General features: G+C 43.0%; 1 protein-coding gene across 6 annotated transcripts; it reads left to right on the top strand.

The window, feature by feature from the left end:
* The first annotated feature begins 238 nt into the window (after positions 1 to 238).
* ACER2 (alkaline ceramidase 2) lies at positions 239 to 21,418 on the top strand. Of its 6 annotated transcripts, XM_055791031.1 has the most exons (7): positions 847 to 966; positions 1,594 to 1,718; positions 7,224 to 7,338; positions 8,197 to 8,338; positions 10,914 to 11,051; positions 17,386 to 17,523; positions 18,188 to 21,418. In XM_055791031.1, the coding sequence occupies exons 2-7, from the start codon at positions 1,704 to 1,706 to the stop codon at positions 18,372 to 18,374; spliced, it is 735 nt and encodes a 244-aa protein (XP_055647006.1). In that variant the 5' UTR covers positions 847 to 966; positions 1,594 to 1,703; the 3' UTR covers positions 18,375 to 21,418. The 6 variants fall into 6 exon arrangements, with proteins under 6 accessions (XP_055647005.1, XP_055647006.1, XP_013158506.1 ...); XM_055791030.1 differs by lacking the exon at positions 1,594 to 1,718 and having other exon boundaries at positions 239 to 966; XM_013303052.3 differs by lacking the exons at positions 847 to 966; positions 1,594 to 1,718 and adding an exon at positions 1,082 to 1,153.
* The last annotated feature ends 1,241 nt before the right edge of the window (positions 21,419 to 22,659 follow it).

The raw sequence follows: 22,659 nt of genomic DNA, 5'->3' as shown, positions 1-22,659 counted from the left end.
GTACTCAGTTGCCGGCTGGCGTTAAACCACGACATGGATCTGCTCCAGAACTGAAAGTATCAACAGTTGGAATGGGAAACGCCATCAACGCGTGTCGCGTCCGCCCTGGATTTGCGGGGAAGACCCGGTGTTCCCGCAGCCTGAGCGGCTCCCCGGGGGTGTGCTTGCCGGGGGGCGGCGGGGCGGGGCGCGCACCCCCGGCGGGGCCGGCTGCCTGTGCCAGGCGCTGGGCCGGCCGGTGCAGGGCGCGGGGCACCGAAGAGCGCCCGTTCTCCGGGGAGGAGGGCCCTGGTACTTGGCAAAGAGAAAATGCAGCATTAGTCTCCCGCATGTCACAGAGCGCAACACGAGCACCCAGCTGCCGCCTTCGCCGGCCCATCTGCTCCCAGCCTGCATAAAAACATCCCCGGCGCACAGGCGCAGTGCCGGTGATGGCGGCGCTCCCCCTCCCGTGTCGCCTGCCATACGGGAGAATGCGAGAAGCTGCCACCTGTTTCCATCAAACTGTTTGATCAACTATTTTTTTAAGGCGTACAAAGAAGGAGGGAGGGAGGGAGGCGGGCCAGCTGGCCACCTGCGTGAGGAAGGCGACTCCTCAAAGCCGCCGGGGGAACAGGGTAGAAGCGCTTCAGCCCGCCCGGCTTGCGGGGTCCCGCCGGCCCCCGCGGACACCCTTGCTGCTCCGATCGCCGGGCGGCTCAGCCAGGCCAGGGGCTGCCCCAGGAGCGAGCAGGCCGCACCGCCCCTCCCGCAGGCCCGAGGCGCGGCGGGGGGGGTGGGGGGGGGGGTGGAAGGAAGGACGGGGCGGAGGGACCCGCCGCGCTGCGCAGGGGCCGGAGCGGCGGCCGGGCGGGCGCCATGGGCGCGCTGCTGTGGTGGGACCCGCTGCGGGCTGGCAGCTCGGAGGTGGACTGGTGCGAGGATAACTACACCATCGTGCCCGCCATCGCCGAGTTCTACAACACGGTGCGTGGCTCGGCGGGGCGCTCGCCGTGCGGGGGTACCAGCCGTGCTCGGCGGCTGCCGCGGTCGCGGAGCGGCGGGTGGGCGGGGGCTGCCGCTGGTGCCCTTGGGGCCGTCTCGTACGGGGGGTGTTCATGGGCCTGTCGAACGCCCTTCTGTCGCTGCCTACTTGTTCCTGCTCCCGACCCTGGTACGTGTACAATTAAAGCAACGTGAGCGGTTTGATTTTGCAGGTATGAAGGGGGCAGGTTTAGAGAGGGTCGTGGCAAGCTGTTGGTGCACGGTGTGCAGCGGGGCCCCCCCGCCGCGCCGAGCCTTGCGACGGCCGAGGGCAAAGCTCCAGGTGCCGGGCTGCCTGCGCCCGCTGCCGTGTGCACGGTTCCAGCCGCCTGACGGCGTGCAGGGTGGTGGTGCATCAATACAAAAACACACTTCGGCGTTTGGAGGCAAAATTGGGTTTCATCCAGGTACGTTTGGTACCAAGAAGGCAAAGCTTTCAAGAGGGTTTGTCTTGAGGTTGCAGGTTTAAGTCAGCGATATACTTTTAGGAGAAGAGCGGTCTGTCCGAGAAAGTAGTTGAAGAAAGGCAGGAGAGGGAAGAGCACTAATGCAATTATTCCTTCCTTCTAGTAAGCTGTGGTTCACCCCGGAGTCCTCTGGCGCCATCCCAATACGGCTCAGCTGCTGGGGACAACTTGTAGAGACACAGCCCCAGCAACAGAGCCAAACTGCCCTGTACCATGCATCTTGGAAGGGTAGCAATGCCTGTTACGTCCTATTGATGTAAAGAATTGCAATGACAAGTAGATCCACGAGAGTGAGACAGCGAATCAGGCTTTCTGGTAGTTTGCCTTTCCATGAAAAACACATGTCCAGGAGCGAACCTTGGAAATGCCCCATCTGTTTTCTGTTTTGTAGCAGGTGATGTGTGCACAAATGAGGAGCTGGGCGTTCTGCTTTGCCTCTTATGTACATTAAAATGGTCTTTCAGGTTTTTTTCCCAAATTCCATGCTTGCCTGAGCTCTTTCCCTTTCAAGCTATGTTTCTCTGATGGTTAACAACCAGTGGAAGAAAGAAGTAGGTGTCTGGCTTCACTCACTGGAGTGTATCATGGTGGGTGCTGCACATGACAGAGCAAATAATTCCAAGGCACATGCTGTACATTGCTAACCTGTTGTTTTTTCTTGTAGTTTTGCTGCCAAAGTCATCTGGGTGGTGGCTGGTCTGTGCCATTGGAGAACTTTCAGGGTGTGTGGGGAAACTGTCTGCTTTCTTTGTGTCTGATGTTGCTGTGCATGAACCAAAAACAAAGGGAGGAAAAGGTCAGGATAAACAAGTTTCTTGAAGACAGCAAGTGTGTTTTGGAGTCAGCTATGCAGGGGGATGGGTATCCTTCTGGATTTACTGATCTGATTAGCAGCGGTATAGAAGCTTGCAAAATGCTAGGAGGTGCAGGTATGTCCAGATGAATAACTAGGGTTCGAGGCAGGTTAACAAAGAGACACAGCAAAAAGTTTGCCCTGAAACCCACTATGTCGCGGCAGCTGTGTACAAATCAGTGACCTGTACACCGAAAGGAGAGGAAAAAAAGAGACTGCGTTGAGGATAACCATGTTTAGCCTCTCTTCAGTAGTAACAAGTCATTGTAAGGATTTGACTTCTGTGTTAGCAACTTCTGAAAATTAAGACAGTGACTTGCAATGGATTGATGGGGTTGTGCAACTGTGTCCCCCAAAAAGCCAGATGCTCACAGGACACCTGAGAAGGTTTGGCCCTTCTCTTAAAAGGCACCTTAAGTGGAGTCTAAATTTTATTCCTGCTAAGGTGGTTCAATTTTTACTATGACTCAAACCCTCTTGAAGTTTCAGCAAGGACTCTTCAGCATACCTGAATCTGGCATCTGCGTCTTTGTGCTGTAGATTAAGACTTTGCTAATCCATGTTTTAAACTGTCATGGCTGGAAACAGCATTGTAGTTGATGTCTCACGCAATAGCCATGTAAGCACAAAGCTGGAACAGCTTACCTGGAACTTTTTTTAAAAAATACCATTTATTTATTCTGCCTGGACTCAAATCTTCATCTGTTATGCCTAAATTTAACTTGATTAGTTAAAAAGCAAACTAAAGTGCTCAACAGGATTAAATCAGTAGGAGAGTATCTGTTCATCGGTTTTGTACAAATTGATCAGACTAATTTTTGAAAACGTGTGAACTAGACTAATGTGATTTTGTGTTCAGTTCTTACACTTCTTCAATAAAGAGGCCACAAAACACTTTGTAACTCAAATTGAAAGAAGAGTTACAGGAAAACTAGCTTTTTCTTTGGTTTTGGGGGTTTTTGTTCCCCCTGAAATGAATAATGTGTCCTGATGCAGTGTAACTCTACTCCAGAACATAAACAAATGCCTCCACATGGTTAAAAACACTACCCTGTGCAGAGGTATTTACAAGAAAAGCTGCTGTTCATGTTTTAAACACCTGAAAACAGTAACTTTTTTTTCCTGTTGCTAGCAAAGTCAGTACTTTGCAGTTCCACATGTTGCATTTTGTTGTGCACGTAATACATATTTCTTGCGAAATTTCCATTTCAAGGGGGAATTGCCAATGTTTTTATTACTTTTATTTTGTTCCCTAGTGGCATGTAGAAAAGAGTTTTAAAAAGCTATCAAGTAGTCTTAAGAGTGTGTGAGAATGCTCATACTCTTTCTACATCATCTTTTTCACTACAAAAGTCTTCTAGTGTACTCGAGTGGCATGCTTATGGATCAGGATATAGATTGTACAAACCCTCTGAACTCACCAAGAGCTACTTAGTTCATTTCTGCTTTCTCCTCACAAAGAATTAGTGTTCCTGTGGTTGTAGAATGCTATGTCTGCTGTCTGGGAAATGTACCAGGTAAAGAATACTAGAGATTTGGTAGGCCTGTGGGAAATATCCTGAGTGAGGACTATGGCAGATGTGAGTGAAGTTAAGAGGAAGCCCTTCACATTCCTTAGGTGGCCTTTGCCCTATATTCCTTTCATACAATTAAGTAGTTGGAAATTGAAACTAAATGTCCAGAGTTGTATGAAGCCAGAGGATGGACTGTTATTCTTGGGCTGTTTACCTTTTTTCCAGATTGTAACTTTTAATTGTATGTAATTTTGCAGGTAAAAAAGGAAATTTTCTGTACTCCTGTTACTAATTTTTGCACTAATCATAAGGATTTGATTTTTATATCATCAAACCATGCAGGCCAGCTGTGTATTACATAAAGAAATTGCATATGCAACATACTTTCTGAAGCCAGAGCCAAATGGATAGGTGCCTCGCTTGGAGAGGGTGGTGTTGGTAGTTGCAGTCTGTCTGAGGGTGGGGTCCTCTCAGGGAGCCAGGCTGATACCAGAGTGGAAACCAGCTGGGCACTTCTAATATTGATCTAGTTGACACTGAACTTGGAACTAAGAGAACTTAAGCAACATGTTTCAGAAAATGTTCTACAGTCTTGATTTGAATATAACTTGTGGAAAATACTGTTTGTAGAACATGAGAAACAGGACTAAACTATTGCATAAAAGAGATATATGATTATCACATTTTTTGTAAACTTAAAAAAGAATTTCAGCTTCTGCAACGTTAGGAAGTCCTCCTGGTGGCCATTGCAAAGAGTAACAAGTCATAGCCAAGGTCCAGGCTGCAAGGGCTTTCTTGCATTTGCAGGCAGGACATGAGCATGAACAGGGGGCTTCAGTGCCAAGAAGAGTGCTTCGGTAGGGCAGAACCACTCCTTTGTTGTCTAATCACTAGTATAAACTTGCATTGCTACAGATCTGGCAAATAGGTGTGTTTTCTTTGTCATCTTGTTCCCAGGTAGAATAAGGACTTTCTAGTCAGATTTTTGTAGACTGTGATTGCCTGATTTTCTTCATTGATCCATTGTAGCTGTAGAGGTGGAAAGGTTTTCTTCCAGCCACTTTGTTTATAACCCTCTATTTTTAACTCTTGACACGTGGCTTTGGCCTAACTGTGCTTAAAAGCCTGAAATGCTTAGAGCACTCTCAGGTCCCCAGAGGACTTGTTTGTGTTCTGTCATCTGGGCTGCCAGTCACTGTGTATGCTTCCTACCTGTTCTGGGGCGAGTGGAGCCCTCTTGCTCTGCGCTTGCATCAGCACATCATGCACTGGGATCCTGGTCCATGGCTGTATTCCCAGTGTTGCTAACAATCTCTACTGTGTAGAGCAAGTGTTCTTTTTATGAATGGAAGATGCTTGAGTGACCCTGTTAATTTAAATGTGTGGTCTGTTTTACGTGGATTAAGCAAACTGATTTGGCCCATAAAATCTGCTAAAATGGGGTATTACTTTATAAATAACTCTCTGGTCTTTACCTTGCCTCCCAAAGGTTGTGCAGCGTCCTGCGCTCTGACATTGTCAGGTGCCCGGGTTGTTAACCTTCCACCATCTTAAGTTGTGAATGATGAAGGCAAAATTTGCCACCTTGGTAGGGTGAAGGATTTCTGTAAGAAGAGTCCTTTTATTCCTGCTGAAGAGGTGCTTGTTCTATGGCACTGTTCATCAGTTGGGGCCCCCAGAGGTTTTTCACATCTGGTTTATGAAGATGGCTTCCTACTTGACAAAACACACCGGTAGGAGCTGGTCATTGGCAGAAGAACTGAACTCTTGCATCAGTTCAGAAAGGGCAGTGCAGCAGGAGGTGGCTGTCTGGCACATGTCCCTGGTGTGACTGTTGGTGCTGCCCTCTGCATTAGCAAGTCTTTCCCCAGGCTGTGTACTGTTACCAGGGTGCTGTTGGCAGAGATTAGCATAGTATTTGCAGCTGTAAGCTGTGTGTGTGGTGGCTCTTTCTAAGTATTCTGATGAAATCTAAAAGCCAAGATTTTGGAAGGAAACACGGCTTGTCTGTGAGGATGTACCTTTAGCATGAGGGAAGGTGTCAGGTGTGAAGTAGATGGTGCCAAGAAACTGCTTTTTGTGGTTATTGTCATTTTGAATGCCAGCCGAGGAGTATGTCCTGATGAGCCTTGCAAATGTTAGATGTGTCCATTTTAATCATTGTAACCTCTGTTCTCAGATGGTGTTGAGTGGTGGACAGTGGCAGCTGAACGAACAAATGCTGTCTTCATATGTCATTCTGAAATCCTTTTTCCACTAGATTTTCAGTAAAAAGTTTGTAAATCTCTGCAAAGAGGGGATCTGTCCCAAAGGAGCGCTCTTTTCCCAGAATTGTTTTCTGTGTCTCCTTTAGGAGAATGTTGCTGGGGATTATTTTCTCTTGTGCTTGGGCTAGGCAGGGAAACACAAGGAAGCTGAGGCTGGGAACTCATCCTGTCCCCTGTCCCGTCGTGAAGCAGCAGCAGTCTTTCCATAGCTGCTCAGTTAAAGTGCCATGACTGGCCTTCAGCACTGGCCACTGCTTTCAGGAAGAACCAAGTGATTGCTGCAGTGACAGCTCCTGCTAATTGCCAGTGAAGTGTTTTCAGCCTTTAAGTAGAGAATCATGCTTAACATTGTTGGTAAGCAAGAGAAAATATGTCTTTGTTCAACTCTTACATAGTAAATTAAAAAAACCTAGCAACCGTCTGAATGATCAGCCTTTTTACCTTCCTATAACTAGTTTTCAATCGTATTAAGTTGTACGTAAAAGAATAAATTGTCTGTAATGGAGAACCAAGAGCAAAAATGAAGTGTGAAAGAATTTACAGCTTCAGTCTTTCTTTACCCTGCACAAAACCAGTTCTAACTCTTTTAGCTTAGCTTTGTGTTTCAGACCTTCCAGGCAGTAGTTATTGCACAGTGAGTTGGCTTCCACAAAGCTTGACTAGCCCTGTCTAGTGCCAGTACTTCTAGTGCTTTTTCTATCCTAGGCTTGACAGCCATTGAGGGGGCAGGTCACTTGTCATGACATTCTGTTCCTCAGCTGCTTGCTCTCGTAGGCTTCCTGAATTGCAAGTCTTGACTACCTGTAGACTCTCAATAAGTTGCCTTTGGGAACAGACTTGAAAGGTAATTTAAAGATGCAACTAGCCACATTTTACATTCCTTAAAGTTTTTATGCTGTTATTAGCTTAATGATGTTAAGCAAAACGGGTTGATGCTTTGCAAAACAGCTCAGCTTTGGCAAAAGCTGAGGGCTGTAATTTGTTGAGCTGGGGCTTCACTGGATGACACAATGCTTTTCTGGATGTCTTAGGCAGTCTGTGAATATTTAAGGTTTGTTTATTTTTTGTCCTTGTGATACTGTTTTTTTTTCCCCTCTAGATAAGCAACGTCTTGTTTTTTGTTTTACCACCCATATGTATGTGCTTGTTCCGTCAATACGCAACCTGCTTCAACAGTGGAATATATTTAATATGGACTCTGCTAGTTGTGGTTGGTAAGTTGGTTAGTCTCTGTTAGCCTGCTCATGCATGAATGAGAGAGGAAATCAGTTTTTCCCGCTTGTGCTTGATTGTTTTGCAAAACAAAGCAATCCTGACATCTATGGAGGAGTTTGCTTGTACTTGCTTGAAGCTAAAGCAGCCATAGTTTCTGAAAGGAAAATGCCTTTTGCAATTTGAGGCTGGTAGGAACTTTGTCCTTAGTTCTGTTCCCTTCCTATCCTTGCTTTGTGTAACTTCTTTTATTTGTGTGTTCTCTGCAGTGGTGCTGGCCCTTCTTCCTCTGTTGTTGCTTAAACGAGAGCTCAAAGTGCCCAGCACAACTGAAGAGGGTAACAGGTTTTGCACTGGAGGGCCCAAAGGCTTAGCTATTTTGTAGCTGTGAGATTTCTTAAGCTTCTTCATTCCTTGAGGCTGTGGGATAATCAGAGCTCTGTGGGACGGTGTGATACTTTCCACCTGTAAACCTGTGTCATGAGATGCTGCTTTTCATCTTTGTCTTACCCATTCTTGTCCTATTGAGAAAATTCGGAAGCAGCATTTGGCTTTTATTCCTTAATTGGCTTTGCATTTAACTTTGACAGCTGATGTTTCTTAATGTAAATCTACTTTTCTGGTAGGAACTGGCATCTTTAGCTGCTGCTTGTGTGTTTGCTTCATAATTGATGAGCTGCTGATGATTTGGATTGCCTTCTTAGGAAAGCTGGTGTCTGTTTTCTGTTTTGTTTTGCATTTTTAACCTTCTCTAGAGCAAATGATATCCATCTTTCACAATGACATTCTGAACATGAGCATGTGTTTCAGTCTGTGCAGTACTGCAGCTATTCATATTGCCTTTTCATTGATTCTTCCAGGAATTGGATCTGTTTACTTTCACGCCACCCTCAGTTTCCTGGGCCAGATGCTGGATGAGCTGGCCATTCTCTGGGTCCTGATGTGTGCTCTCGCTATGTGGTTTCCTAGGAGATACCTGCCCAGAGTTTTTCGGAATGACAGGTAATCATAAAATCATACATGTACACTTTCATGTTTCTTGAAATTTCTTACGCTAACACCTAAACTTGCACATACTGGCACTGAATTATCATCCAACCTTATCACTGCCACCGCTATCTTTTCTCACTCCGTTCTCTTCCTGTGCTTGTATCTCAGACCATTTTGTTGAGAATTCCTGGGTCTGCAGTTGCTAATGGTGAGGTTTATGCCCTGTAACTTAAGATTTTGGGATGAGGTGACTTGCCTCTGGAAGTGGCTGTTCTTGTTGATTCTAGGGAGACCTTTACCTGAGTAGCGTATGTAAGTTGTGGCTAAAATAAAGTAAGAGAAACCTTTCGTATATCCTAAAGTGTACATACAAGTGGACCTATGGAAGTCAGCTGAATTTTCACCTGAATATTTAAGGCAGTGGTTAAGGATGGTGTTTAATTATTGAAAGGCTGAGTGTTTGTTTAGAGGCCTATTGTTGGTATAAAAGGATTTTTTTCTTTTTTGTTGCAGGATTAAAAAAAGTGTGTTGTAGCCAGTTTAAAGAATCCAGTTGTGGTTTGTCCCCCCCTAAAAAAAGTGTGCTATAATCTTTGTACATGTTGCCCTTTCATGCAATAAATAAGTTGAGGTAATGGAGGGGTTTGAACTGCAGCACCAATGTGCTTCTCTCTGAAGATTGCTAAGGCTGCTACCTCTTGCCTTCTTATACTGTTGCTGTCTGGGTTTTTTTGTGGTTTGTTTTCCTTGACATATGCCTGATGAGAAGTTGCTGTGGGGGGAAGGGGAGAGAAGGCTGGTGCTAGATTAACCATTCTTTAAAATAGCTTGCACTGAGGAAAGTGTATCTTGAATTACCGTGTACAGTGTATACAGTCTAATGGCTTTGCCATGTCGGTGTAAGTTTAGTACTTCTGCATATTGCAGCACAGTGCTATTACAGGACACCATCAACTTAAGAAGCAAACAGATTTTACTGGGGTGTTTTGGTCAATGACATGGCTTTTAGACATTTAGTTTGAGTGAAGAATAGTTCAGAGCTTTGAAGAATTTCTGTTAATGTAAATGTCTCCTCAGAAGCCTAAGGAGATCATTATATGTAATCTATCACTATCATCTGATATTGATAGTATGGGCCAAGAGGTTAAACTGTATCCTTCTTGAAAGGAATACTAACACTTTCTGGGTGAAATCCTGTTTTGATTGAACTTGGTGTTAAAACTATAAATAATCATCTCCCAGGTTATAACTGATTCATAAAAATATTGAGATGAGTTGAAGGATGTCCCCTATCCTAAATGCCTTAGAACACTTATTCCTGAGAATCTGCCAAGGCAGTTAAATGTTAAGGTCTTGATTCCTTTCTGAAGTGTGCAGAGGAAAGTATACTGGGCAAAAAACCTTAACCCAGAACAGATTTGGTTATATATGTGTATTTTTTTTTCTTTACCTAGCTAATGCTCCAATATTACATCTATCCTGTGCTCACTGCTTTGATCTTCACTTTCTTCATCCTCACCATGCTCTGGGTTTTCAGTGCTGCAAATGTTATTATCTACCATGACCAATTTGTGGTGTCTCCAGTCATTAAAGCATTCCCATCTGATTGGAACTTCCTACTTAATTAAGTTGTTGCTTCCAGTGCAACGAAAACTTCAAAGCAAATGGCAGATGGAATGAGCTAGGTAAGGTGATGATACTTGTGGCCAGGGAATGGTGCTGCACAGGTATACTGAGACCTTACTTCAAGCACAGAAATAAGGATGGAAGAGCCATGCTTGGACAGCAACTAGTTTTATAAAGCTATGGGTCAGTAGTTGAAGGGCAGTGTGATCATCCTCTGTCTGCCATAGTCCTGCCACAGACTGGAAATGGGTTTGTTAAAGTCCAGACTTGAAGTTTAAAAACCAGTTGTCATATGTTTAATTTGAAGGTTGTCAGGCTGTCTGTATAGAGCCCAATTGTGATTTAATTTATGCTAAGAATATACAAAATTGTAGTCTTTAAAAAGTGTGGGAATCTCTCACCTACTATTGAATTTTATTAAAAGAAATGCTTTTACTTACCTTGTAGTTTTCAGTATCTTTAAGGCTTAGGCGTGATAAAGGAAAATAAAACAGACTGTAACATGGCTCCAGAAGCTAGACATTAACTGTAACAAAATATCCTAAAAATCCACGTTAAAAGCATGAAGAATGATGACGCAGCACTGCTTTGAGGAAGTACAGAGCCGTGTGCAGAGGTGGTCTTGTTCCTGATTTACTGTGGGAGGAGGAAGATTGTAGTGTACCTTTGGATTTTGAAACCAGTGGTTATTACGTGTGTGCACACATAAGTATACATACACGTGGCTGCTTCAGAAGACCACAGTCTAGCCAAGGCATGTGTATATGATTAATTCTGCATGCACATGCAAATTTGTGCAAGATCCACATCCATTTTATGCACATTGTTATTGCACCTCATGGACACATCCAGAGAAACCTCAATTTTGTTACATTATTAAAATAATTTTCAGATTTCTGGTTTTAGTAATTAAAAGTTTTGAATTGAAAGCAGTTTTTCTCCCCCCCAAAACCCTATTCAGGAGCCGATTTAAAGCTGCTGTGGGTGTCCTGTCTGGTGTTACTACCTGCCTTGCCTTCATTAAGCCTGCCATCAACAACATCTCGCTAATGACTCTGGGTGTTCCCTGCACAGCTTTGCTCATTGCTGAACTGAAGAGGTGAGTGAGTACCTTTCTCCTGAATGCAGCGTCGCCTTCTGAGATCCTTAGGCTACCGTGTGATGCTGGATCTAGGTTCAGTGATTGTGGTAGCAGATCAGAAACGCTTCTCCCACATGCAAGTGCAGATCTGGTATAAACTTCAGTTGATACCAGACAAATGTCTGCCAGTTCAGACATTTTTGGCAAGGATTTTTTTTCCCCTAGGCCATTATACTGGATCAGATATTGTCTGTTTTCCTGCGACACGTCTGTTGCTGCAACCTGGTTAACTCAAATGTGTTTGTTGTGGAATCAGGGCAAGGGTTTCACTCCACTGACAGTGTTTCTGCTGTATAGTCTTTGCAAGGGTGAGGTGGTTGCCTGGTCACAGTCTGGGTACTAAATGGAATGTGGAGCGAGGCCCAAGCATGTGTGGAAGATGTTCCAACTCTGAAAGTTGTACTGTGAGTCTTACACCAATTTGTCTTCTGACATGGAGAATATGATGGAGTCAGACTGACAAAGATAAGGCTAATCACTAGGTTGTAGAGGATAGCTATCGGCCAGAGCCTTAGAAACGCTAAAACCAGAATGCAAATAGAGAAGAACCTGAGACTGATCTTAATATTTTAAAGGGTCCTACCACGATAGTGATACCAGAAGCTGTCCAGATGCTTTTTTTTTTTTTTTAATCTCTTCACCCGCTGTAAAAAGGACCAGACAAGTACCAGCATACAAACTTTCTCTGGTGTCTGAGAAGGATTTTACAACTTACATTGGCTCTCACATATTGCATATGTGCATCAAAAGGAACAAGAATAGGACCAAATGTCCTACGGCAGCATTCTGACTGCTCCTCTGAGAGCAGGGATTCTCCTGTCTGCTATCTTACCCTGTTCTGCTGCTGCTTCTCCATACAGTGGAAGCCTCTGCTAACAATGTTTTGTAAAGGTGTTCTTGAGTCTTTTCTCATTAGACATTGTGCTGAGCAGCGTTTATTTCTGTCGTCAAAGAAACTTGGGAAAGAGCACACAAGTTAGTTGCAGACAAGAAGGTCAGTCAGTGAAGAATGGTGGTATCTCATGTGAGCTGTCTACATAGGCATTTTCCAGGCGTGAGCTCCTGAGAAGCTTAAAAGGATGAATAGTTTGTGTCACATAAGTTTGAATACTATTGCGTCACATCTAGGATTGGTGTACAGATTTTGCTTTCTAGACCTCCTTCTGAAAGGTCATATCTTACTAAAATGTGTGGAGTTTCCCTGTCTGTTTTTTCAGAGAGAATTAAGGACACAGGTAAACTTTCTTTTGGATAGGTGATTAAAAAGAGACATAAAGTGACATGTAGCCCTCTTAATTGTTCGTTGAGATGATGTAATACCTATGATACTTTTTTATGAATTCTTAAGTGTAAAAGGCAAATAATTAAAGGTTTTATTTTAAGCTATGCTGATATCTAGGAGATTTAAATGAGATATATTCTTGTAAACCTAGAGGAGATGAGTAATCTCATCCCTTTTTGCAGGCTAAAAAATAATCTAAGCATTATTTAAAATGTCTGCGATTTTCCCATTCTCTACTACCACAGTCAGTAGAGGGCTACACATCTGAGTCCTGGCAGTCTGCAGCAGAAATTCATCCGTGAAACAGGTATTTGGGGAAGTAAGGAGAAGAGCCTTCAGAGTAGTTTCTTCTGTTCTGTGCTGAAGTTTGTGGCCTGTTAGACCAAAACGCCATTGTTGCTCCTGTTCTAGGCTGCCGTCAATTTTGTACAGAATGCTGGTGAATCAGAGCCACTGTGTTTTGAAACGAGAATTTTCTGTCTCTTGTTTGTCCTTGATGAGGAGATGATGTCACAAAAAAAGCATTATGTTCTGAAATGTGGAGCTGGTAGGGTGGACTGTATTGTGGGTGGGAGATGATCAAAAGAGCAAAGAGTAGTTAAATGCATACTTGTCCTTGAAAGACAGAGAAATTTAAAACTTTATTCTCATTCTGTTCAAAGAAATCACTTCATGTGTTCATTATGAAAAAAAACCCAAACCCAAAACAAAACTCCTAGGGGATGGTATCAGGGATAAAATGGATGAGGGTCCTTTGGTTTGCTGGTCCAAGCCAAATAATCATTGAAATTGCAACACCATTGAGTTAGTATGATTTAGTGAGTCATCATCAGGCATGTTACTATCTCCATGTGCAGATAGATACTAGAATGTTCTTGCTTAGCTGATATCTGAGCCTTGAGCAGTGAGGGTTTACCCTAGCTTCATGCCTGTCTGTTCATACTTGATTCTCCTACTAGAAACTGGGCTGTGAGGGAGCCCTGCTTCATTGTTGCAGGTTGCTCACAGCTCCCTTACTCCCTTGACTAAAAGTTTAAGCTAGTTAAAAATTTAAAATACTCCTTAGGGTATAAAAGGTTATACCTGTGTCAAAACAAATTAAGCAGTTAATCAACATCTAGCAACTTGCACTGGTTTGAAGAAAAACTGGTATGTTTTGTTGGGGGTGCCGTGACACTGGAAGATAAAGTTGCTGGAAGTGTGTACCAGCTCAGTCCCTCAGACAGCAAAATGGCTAGGGCACATCAGTGTTTGCAGAAACTCTGGTGTTCAGGTAACTGCTGTTTGTGTTAAACCCAGAACACTGTGTGTTGTGTAGGCAAAAGGTGCAAATGGAAATGTGAGCTTTGTGGGGTCCAGTTTCTTTCAGACGAGAGTAGGGTAAGGAGCATGTCACAGGTCTGCACACAACAGCACAAACAGCTCTTTCAGACCCTCAGCTAACAGGTTCTGTTTCAGTGGTACTTTGAATGACCATTGCCTGCGTCTATTGAGAAATAAAAGAAATGGGTTGTGTCCATGTCTCTTGCCAGTGTCCAGGTGTTATTTCCGTTACATCTTCTCATTGTGGTAAAAGCAGTGGTAGGTAGGAAGCTTTGCAGTCCCCTGCCTCCTCAGCAAGCATGTGCTCAGCCCATCCAAAGCACAGTCACTGCAGGAACTGAAGATGCTGTGGTGGGTGACCACAGAAAACTTGGGAGTATTACACAGATCAGCAAGCTGTGCTCTTACTGTGCTTGACTGCTTAGAGTAGTCTTTTGCAGTACATCCTGCAGCGTCTAGTTGTAAGTTTCTAAAATAAGTTGCAGTACCTAATGGTGGTGATGAGCAAACCTGTCATTATAATGTGTACCATTTCTATGGCTGATCTTGAACTGGAAAAATTTCTTCAAGTAAGTTTTCAGTTTTGCTTTGCAGTCTTGAAGTCTTTGAACCATGCGAGTTAATTGTCCTCTCTCCTTGGTATTCAAACCAGTCAGATACTGGTAGGCATGGCCACTAATGAAAGGAGCTGGATGTTTGAGGCCAAGCCTCTCACCTTAAATAGGATGCAGTTGCATGTTTATGTCCTTTAGACAAGTCCAGGAAAGCCTCCATGTTCTCAGTACACACCCTCTTTCCTCTGTCATGGTGCACAAGTACCCATGCAGCAGTCCAGTTTTACCTGTCAAATGTACAAGGTTGATCCAGGCATGTATCTACTTAAGTACATGGTTTAGCATCTTGCTCTTCCAAACAGTTATGCATCTCACTGAAGACTGTAAATCTGCCTTGGCATTAATAGGAGACTCAAGCATGGTATGCTTAATACAACAGTGTTTTTTGACCAGTACCAATTTTCCTTCTTCTTTATGAAGGTGTCCATGCTGTCTAGCCATTTGATAGAGGCATGAATCCTCCAGAATTAGGAGGATTCACCAGTATTAATTGTACTGATAAAACTGGGCCAAACATGGGATGTATTTCTTAATGGAGTGTCTCATAGAAGAGTGTAAAGAAGAATTTGTGTAGCTGCACGCTGCAGCTTGATAGGTAACTCAAAAATCTTACCCTTTCTTTTCTTCATGACCCTTGTAGCTTTTTTAAATGTAAAGATGCAATTTCAGAGAAACAAGCCTTTTAAAAAGTATTTAAATCACTAAAGATTGAAACTATCTTGAGCAAGCCCTGTCTCCTCTATGTCTTGGTGATTTGCTAAATGGATTGGAGGATTCAGACCTAAGAGCCATTTTGGTTTGTATGTTATGTGGAGTATTAATTTTTGTGGCAGTCATGTAGGTGTGTTTGTTTTGAAAAACAACTATTTTTATTGTATTTTAATTGTGAAGGAGATTATAGTTTAGCCAGTAGCTGAAGCACTTTTTTGAATCATAAAGATAGGTGTGATGATTTTGAATGCAACATTATTTATAGATGGCTTAAAAAAGAAATGCCAGATTCTAAAACCAACTTATGCAAAGGACACTGAAGAAAATCCTGTCACCATGATTAGGCAGTTGGTAGCTTTCCTGTCATTAATCCAGTAGCTATAAAGGTGCCTTCTGCTCCACTTTAGGAGTTTCTTAATCCCAGATGCCTGTTAAAATGTCAACTGAAATAGCATTTGAGTGAAAAAATATCCTGCAGGGAAAACTGTTATTAATTCTTCAGCTTGCAGTACACCAGAGCCAGGTATACTGCTGCTTCTGGGATGTATTCATATAAGTGTTCCTGGCAGAGCACCATGTATATGGTTTTAACTTTTTTTGTGTTAGTTGTCAAGGGCTGTCTTTTATAAAGAGGATCAGGGACCATAAATACTACTGCAGTGCACATAGTAAAATACATGTTTGCCTATTCTAGCTCCCTCCTCCAAGGACACACATTTTTAATTGCTTCTGAGTGTCACAAGGTGAAGTGTCCCTTTAAAGGACCTGTTTGCTAGGCATTGCTTACTTTCCAGATGCAGTGAATGAGCTCAGGAATTGTGTGGAAGACTGGTGATTCAGCGTCAAGTCTACTGGAGAAGAAGGGGCATGGAGACATTCCCAACAACTTTTTGGCGTAGATGTAAGGCACAGAAGATGTGTGTGGATTAGAGGAGCTCCTCTTGTAGACTTTGAGATAGAGGAAGGGATTGTGGGGCACTTGGCATTGACTTGTTCTCTTCCTAGGATGTGGAGGGAGAAGACAGGGGCTTTTAAACCTGATGAAAGCTGAGTATTCCTTGTTATACTGGCTAGAGATGTGCCTAATCAGCTTACTTTTGAGATGTAGCTCAAACAAGGCACTTTAAAGAGGTGATTCTCTCACCTTATTAGTAGGTTTGGGAGTGCTTTGGGAGGTTATATCAGTAACCTGAGAAGAGCAGTTCATTGAAGCAAGAGTTGTGCAAGAGCACTGAACGGTTCTTGGATCCCTGGGAGTTTCACAGAGTTAACAACAGCAAGAATAAAAAAAGGCAGCAAGGAAAATCCCTAATCATAGCTTTGTTCTTGCAGAAGGCAGGGAAGCTGAGCCGTGCCTTCCCTTGGCCACACAGGGCTGGTCAAGTCCTGGTCTAGCTTTAGTTTATAGATACCAGTAACAGCAGAGCTGTATCTACTGGCACCAAGAGGCCTAAACCCAAAATAGCAAGTGTAGGTAGACAGCAAATTACTGACTTTAATAGCATTTTGGGACCTGAAGATTATATCAGTGCTTCCCTTTTCCTGATTTTACTCTTTTGAACAAAGCATCATATAGGGAAATAAAATTGTGAGCTTTTGAGTAGACCTGCAACATGGGTAATGCTATGCCAGTGTCCTGGCATCTGCAGTTGTATTCAGTGATGGTTAGCTGTGGACCACACCACGTGTGAGCACAGCAGATGTTCTGTGCTTTCTTTCTCTCTGGTGTACCTTTATACGAACAAGTCAGGTTTCTTGTGGAGGAAGAGAACTGTAGCTTAGTCAGGAGGAGGAATTCTGTCTGAGATGTAGATGCCTGTGCTGTCTACTAAAGCATGCTTCTTGGGGCCCACTGGGCAGAGGGTTTACTACCTTAGAAGTTCTCTATAACTGTTACATTGTACAACACTAACCTGTAGGGGGGAAGAGTTAACTAACCAATTAAAAAAACCCCTTACCCAGTTCCTTTTTTAAACCAGTTTTTATATAGTGACAGATATGAACAAATCTGAGCACTTGCTGTGTGGCTGGTTGTTACCAGACAGCATGTATAAGTTGTCCTAGATATCCTTCCCTAGATATGGGAATGCTTTGATGTTTGCCCTCATTTGCACATTGGTGTTTAAGACAATACCCAAAACACAGCTTACTGATTAAAAGGTTTGTTTTGTTACTTCTCTACTGCCTTGCAAGTAACTAAAATTCCTCTGTCAAGGATATTTATGGTGGAGACATTTTAAAGATGCAGGCCTGGCACTATGAATTCTACCCTAAGACACATAGAGGCAAAAAGCATCAGGCTCCCATAACAAAGCAAATTTTGTCTTATTTTATAACAACTTCTTTGTGTTTCTCTCCTCAGGTGTGAAAACCTGCGTGTGTACAAACTGGGTCTTTTTTCAGGACTTTGGTGGATGCTAGCACTTTTCTGCTGGATCAGTGACAAAGCATTTTGTGAGATCTGGTCTTCATTTAACTTCCCCTATTTGCACTGTGTGTGGTAAGTGTTGTGCATAAACTGTACAGTTTGATTCAAATGTAATACATCTTCACCACATCACCTTTCTGTGCTGCCTGGTGGCTGTTTCTGGTTAGTGCTAGATAGAATTGCTGGTAAGATTATAAGCCCAGAGCAAGCTTCATACTATTGAAGGTGGCGGATTTAAGAGTCTCTTTGGCCTGACCAGATTCTTCAGACACTAAGTTCATTAATTGTAATAGAATTCCTTGCCCTACTGGTTACTAAAAATCCCACAGCGCTTCTCCACTGAAGCAGACTATGAAAGCTTAAACTTCCACTGTTACAGCTGAGGGTGAAGTGGGGGAGCAGGGAAGGGCTTTTGATGCCTTTTTTCTTTTACCACCCAGCAAATTGTGCTCTCTTATTCAAGATGCCATTATCTCAGCATTTCTACACAAATCAGGTGCAGAGAGGCCAAAAAGCTGCAACCAGTTTAGACCAAGGATAAGCTACAGTTTTGTAGTTTTCCTTATTCTCTGTGTTCTTTGCCTGCATGCAAAGGGCAGACAGCAGCCCAGTGGGGGGCTTGGAAGAAGGTGAAGGATAGGCTGATTTTAAAGCATGGTGATATATTTGATTGCTTTACTGAAGTCATGTTACTGATCTTTTTCTTTTTTTATTGGTGGGGGCTGTCTGTTCTCAGGCACATTTTGATTTGCCTTGCGGCATACCTGGGCTGTGTCTGCTTTGCTTACTTCGATGCTGCCTCTGAGATCCCTGAGCAGGGCCCTGTCATAAAGTTCTGGCCCAGTGAAAGATGGGCGTTCATTGGTGTTCCCTATGTCACCCTCCTCTGCGCACACAAGAAATCACCTGTGAAGATCACATGAAGTTGGCCATGGAACAGGATGGAGTTTCAACTTGCATTCCTGCACAGACAGTATTTAATAATGATAAATGGATAGGGTTGTATTTTATCTTCTTTCTAAGACATGTAGAACTTCAGGTGTCACAGAAAGAGAAGGCAAGTATGTTCTTTCCTCTTTCTGGAGAGGACAGAAGAAGCAGCAAGGTGGAGGATCTTGAAACTCTTAACCACTAACTTTTCTGGTTGGCTCTGTTTTGCACTGTTTTCAATGTAGCATTTCTCTCGGTAAAAGCTCTTTCCAAATACCAGGGTCAAGGAATTATGTTCCTGCAGTAGGTCACCACTGGTGCTTGATTCTGGTGCTTCTTTTGTAACTTCTGGCTTAAGGCCTTTCATGCAAAAGAAGCCAGTCCAAGATGCCTACATGCATCCTGTGCCCGTCTCTGATTTTGATGTGGTTCATTGGCCACAAGAGTGTGCTCGAAGCACGTGCTTCTCCCAGCCTGGCGGGTAGCACAGGCAGTCGCGCTGGGCATCACGCTGGATCACAGTATGTGGCTGCTTACCAAGTGCAGCAGGAGACCAGTGCAAAGTGATTGCAGCTGGGTAACTGGACCAGTGCAGTTAGGCAGTGTAAATGCAGGAATAGCTGACAGAAGATTCAGTCCCTAAAACTAAATAGGAGTTCAAGGGTTTTTAATGTTTCTGTATTGCCCCCCCAGTGACCTGTGGACATTTGTATGCTACGTATGTCCCTTTTACAGAAAGGTCACAGAAATCCTTCTCTACCTCTGCAGGCACGTTTGGTCTTGAATTTGGCGTTGAATTTCACACATAAGTGTGAATATTTCACTTCAGTAAGAGCTCAGGTCAGCGTGGATTAATAGTGGGATCAAACTATAAAAACTCGTAGGTACCTAGCTGTACGTCTGATTTGAGGGGTAACTTCTCACCAGTGCATTGCAAAGTGACATGAACAATAGTCCAGTGCTCCTCTAGTACTTAGGAAAAAAGTAAATCAACTGCTTAAAAACCAAGCTGAAGACTTAAATTTCAGTGAGCAATGAGATGTGACAATGAGTCTTGCATTCTTACAAAAGAATAGTAGATTCAAATTTCGTGTTTGTTTACAGCCTGTTTTGTAAAGAAAAGGGATGTCTAGATCCATTTAGTTTTAAGGTTATAATTCGGGGCTGAGGTTCAGAAATGGCTATGGTTCTTGCAAGCAATTCATGCTAGGTCTGTTTAAAAAATGATGCAAAGTACAGGCATGTTTGTCATGTATTAGCAACTGTAGCTTCTAATACCCGCAGTCTTGGAGAAAATAGGGTCTGTCTGCGTTCCACCTAATATCAGAACTAAGTGTGTTAAGGCTTTGGATGTGCACTTTTATTAATATGTGATATTTCCTTTTTTAATACTAGACCAGGAAATACCATTTCCTCTGTGCTTTGCTAAGATGTCTCATGTTGTACTATTTTTTTATCAATTTGAAAATGTACTGTATACAGTATCATCTTTAAGACAGTGGATTTTAACAAGAACTTTGGGGTTATTTATCTCTCAGGCATTGTAAAACAAGAGATAAGGTGTATGCTGTTACACTTAAAGTTGTTGGTGCTAGATGTAACTGTCATCTTGAGAACTTCAAAGTGGGTGGTAAGTAGCCTACTGTCAGATTAACTGACAGATCATAAAAGCAGCAACATCTGTCCAGTGGAACAATGAAGATTTATAGTACTTGCTAGTAGATTTGTCTGAGAGGAATGTGCTTTTTGGGCACACGGTCCTATAATTTTTGTATGAAACTTCTTTGTAAAAATTCATACAGTCATGTTTGTTACTCCTTGAAACACAGCTGCTTTTTCCTTTTCCTTCCTCTCTCCCCAGTTATGAAATGCTCAGTTTCAAACACTTATTGGGTATTAAGAATATCAGCTAAGGTTGCTGATGCCTGATGTGGCCCTACTTTGAGTAAGAATTTTTGATATTGCTTGCTGAATTATTATTTTATGGTAAATAAGTTATTATCAGCATTGCTTGGGGAATTAGTAACTGCAGACATAATGTACTATTCAAAATGACTGAGCCTTCCTACTTAATATTTTGTTTAAAAGCAACCTCTGACTCAAAGGGCTCTAATCAACCTGCTGTCAACTGCTTTCTTACACTCTTCAGAGTTTGATTGCTCACAGAGAAGTAATGTTATAAATTAAAAAATGGCAGTAGTACATTCAGCTATTGCAGAGGTGAATGGATGCAGGTACAGGGCAAGAATCAGATCCTGTATTTTTCCTAATCTCTAGCCTTCATACTCTTTGCGTGAAATTCTGTGAACAAAGATCACTACCTGATATACAAAGCTCCAGTGTAGAACTGGTCAAGAGTGTTCCACCATAACAGCAGCCCATCACTTTTAGGTGTAGCTACTGCACTTTATGTTAAATTAACTTGCATATTCTGACACAAACTACAGTTATTTCAAAAGAAAAAAAAATACACAGTTTTTACCAGATTCAGAGCTTTACAGATTGCACTTTGGGCTAAGCTCCAGTTCATGGTAACATTAGTATCCAAAGAAGTATGATTGACACACTGAGGGTCTGTACATTGCCCTGATCATGCTGATGAATAGACATGTGCACAAGTAGCTAGATTTTGTTGGAGTATAAAGTGATGTATATGTGCCCTCAGGTTTTAAAGCCCCAGAATGCTTTTTTCCCTTGCTGGCAGAAAGTGAGTGGGTTCCTAGTCTTTAAGTTCAATTGGTATTTTAGTTTAGTTAGTGGGATGCAATAATATGTTGAGCATAATGTAGATTCTGTGTGTTGGTAGGTGATATCCATCATTCCTTGAGTGTTAATCCTTAGGTTGTTTAAGAGAGGATGTTTAACTCTCAGTGATGGCAAACACTTGCCCAATTCACAGTCACTAAGAACTCAGTAAGTAGTAGCTAAGGAGTGATGTTGGGTTGGGGTTTTTTTCCTATCTCTATTGGAGAGTGTGTACTGAATGTTTGTGGAAAGCGTGTAATACTTTGCAACATTAAATTGCATTCAAAATAAATATTGTTTGCCTTTTCATACTTTGTGTTTGTGGAGAAGGATGCAGCTATCAGTGTAATGCCTTGAAGTACAGTAAGAGGAACTTCTCTTTCATGCAGATTAACAGCAGTTCTGACTCTTAGAGAAGGAGGGAGACCGCATTATATAGAAGAACACTAATTAATGAAATAGAGATTACTTTTCTGAAAAAACTGATCTTTTTGCAAGTAGAGCAAATACTTGGAAAACTACAAGCCCCTGAACCTACAAGGACAAGTAGCAAGAAATGGCCACAAATGAGTGGCCTGTGTTCCCACAAATGCAGGAAACTGAGTCAGAGTGAGTACATCTGGGAGAACATAGTATGAATCTTCAGCATTCCTTACCCAAGACTGTGCTCCTAACTTAGGGAGGGAGATGATGGTGGTGTAGTAGCCTTGCACCTGCCCCTCCCCTCCTGCTTCCCTTTCGCTACAGTCCTCTTGCTCCACATAAAAGACCTTTTTTGAGACATTTGTGGGTTCCCATAAGCCAGTGTGATCAGGCTTGAAATAACTGTTGTGTGAAAGTGTAGCTGTAATTCAAGAGTGTTACTCACTCAGAGTTAATGTCTGTAGTTGGCGAGATGTCAAAAACAGCTGGTGGGTTGGCTCATATATCATCCTGTCACTCAGCCAGGTCTATTTGGAGATTATTGACAAGGTTTCCCATGGAAACAAGGGAAATATCATCGTGCCACTACATTTCTGTGGGAACTTCAGAACTCCTGACTTACTTTGACAGAATCTGACAGAGGCAAGAACCTTAGAGATAATTTCCTACAAGTGCAAGACAGAAGGTCAGGTAGAGCAGCCAGGCCTCAGAGATAAGCTGTCTCAAGAACCATGTTGTTACAATAACAGAGGATTTACCCAGGAAGGAAACCCAAGCAGTGCTTATGTTCTGGGTGGGCTTTGATTGCAGCTTGCACCAGCTGCAGCATGAGGAGCCAGTTACATGTGGAAGGAGTTCCACTGGCTTGTGTTCCAGAGGTGGTGGAATTACTTCGCTGTAACACACACAAACCTGCCTTTCTCTCCAAACTTATGAGGCAGAAACTTGTCCTGGAGGGGCAGCTGGAAATCTGGTATACACCTGGCTGGCAGAAACTTGTCCTGGAGGGGCAGCTGGAAATCTGGTATACACCTGGCTGTCAGTTAAACACAGTGCGAGCTGAGAAAGACTGATGTTTTAAGGAGGCGACTTATGTGCCCACAAACTCGA

The sequence above is a fragment of the Falco peregrinus genome, chromosome Z (assembly GCF_023634155.1).
Source record: "Falco peregrinus isolate bFalPer1 chromosome Z, bFalPer1.pri, whole genome shotgun sequence".
NCBI classification, from domain to species: Eukaryota; Metazoa; Chordata; class Aves; order Falconiformes; family Falconidae; genus Falco; species Falco peregrinus.
Note: the sequence above shows the minus strand (reverse complement) of the source record. Positions and strands in the feature narration are given on the sequence as shown.

What these genes read in the sequence shown, in the direction of transcription:
- ACER2 (XM_055791030.1), top strand. Translation starts at nt 859, where the DNA reads ATGGGCGCGCTGCTGTGGTGGGACCCGCTGCGGGCTGGCAGCTCGGAG. An exon ending in AGAGTTTTTCGGAATGACAG is followed by an intron (nt 8,339 to 10,913) that starts GTAATCATAAAA and finishes AACCCTATTCAG; the next exon opens with GAGCCGATTTAAAGCTGCTG. An exon ending in CTCATTGCTGAACTGAAGAG is followed by an intron (nt 11,052 to 17,385) that starts GTGAGTGAGTAC and finishes TTCTCTCCTCAG; the next exon opens with GTGTGAAAACCTGCGTGTGT.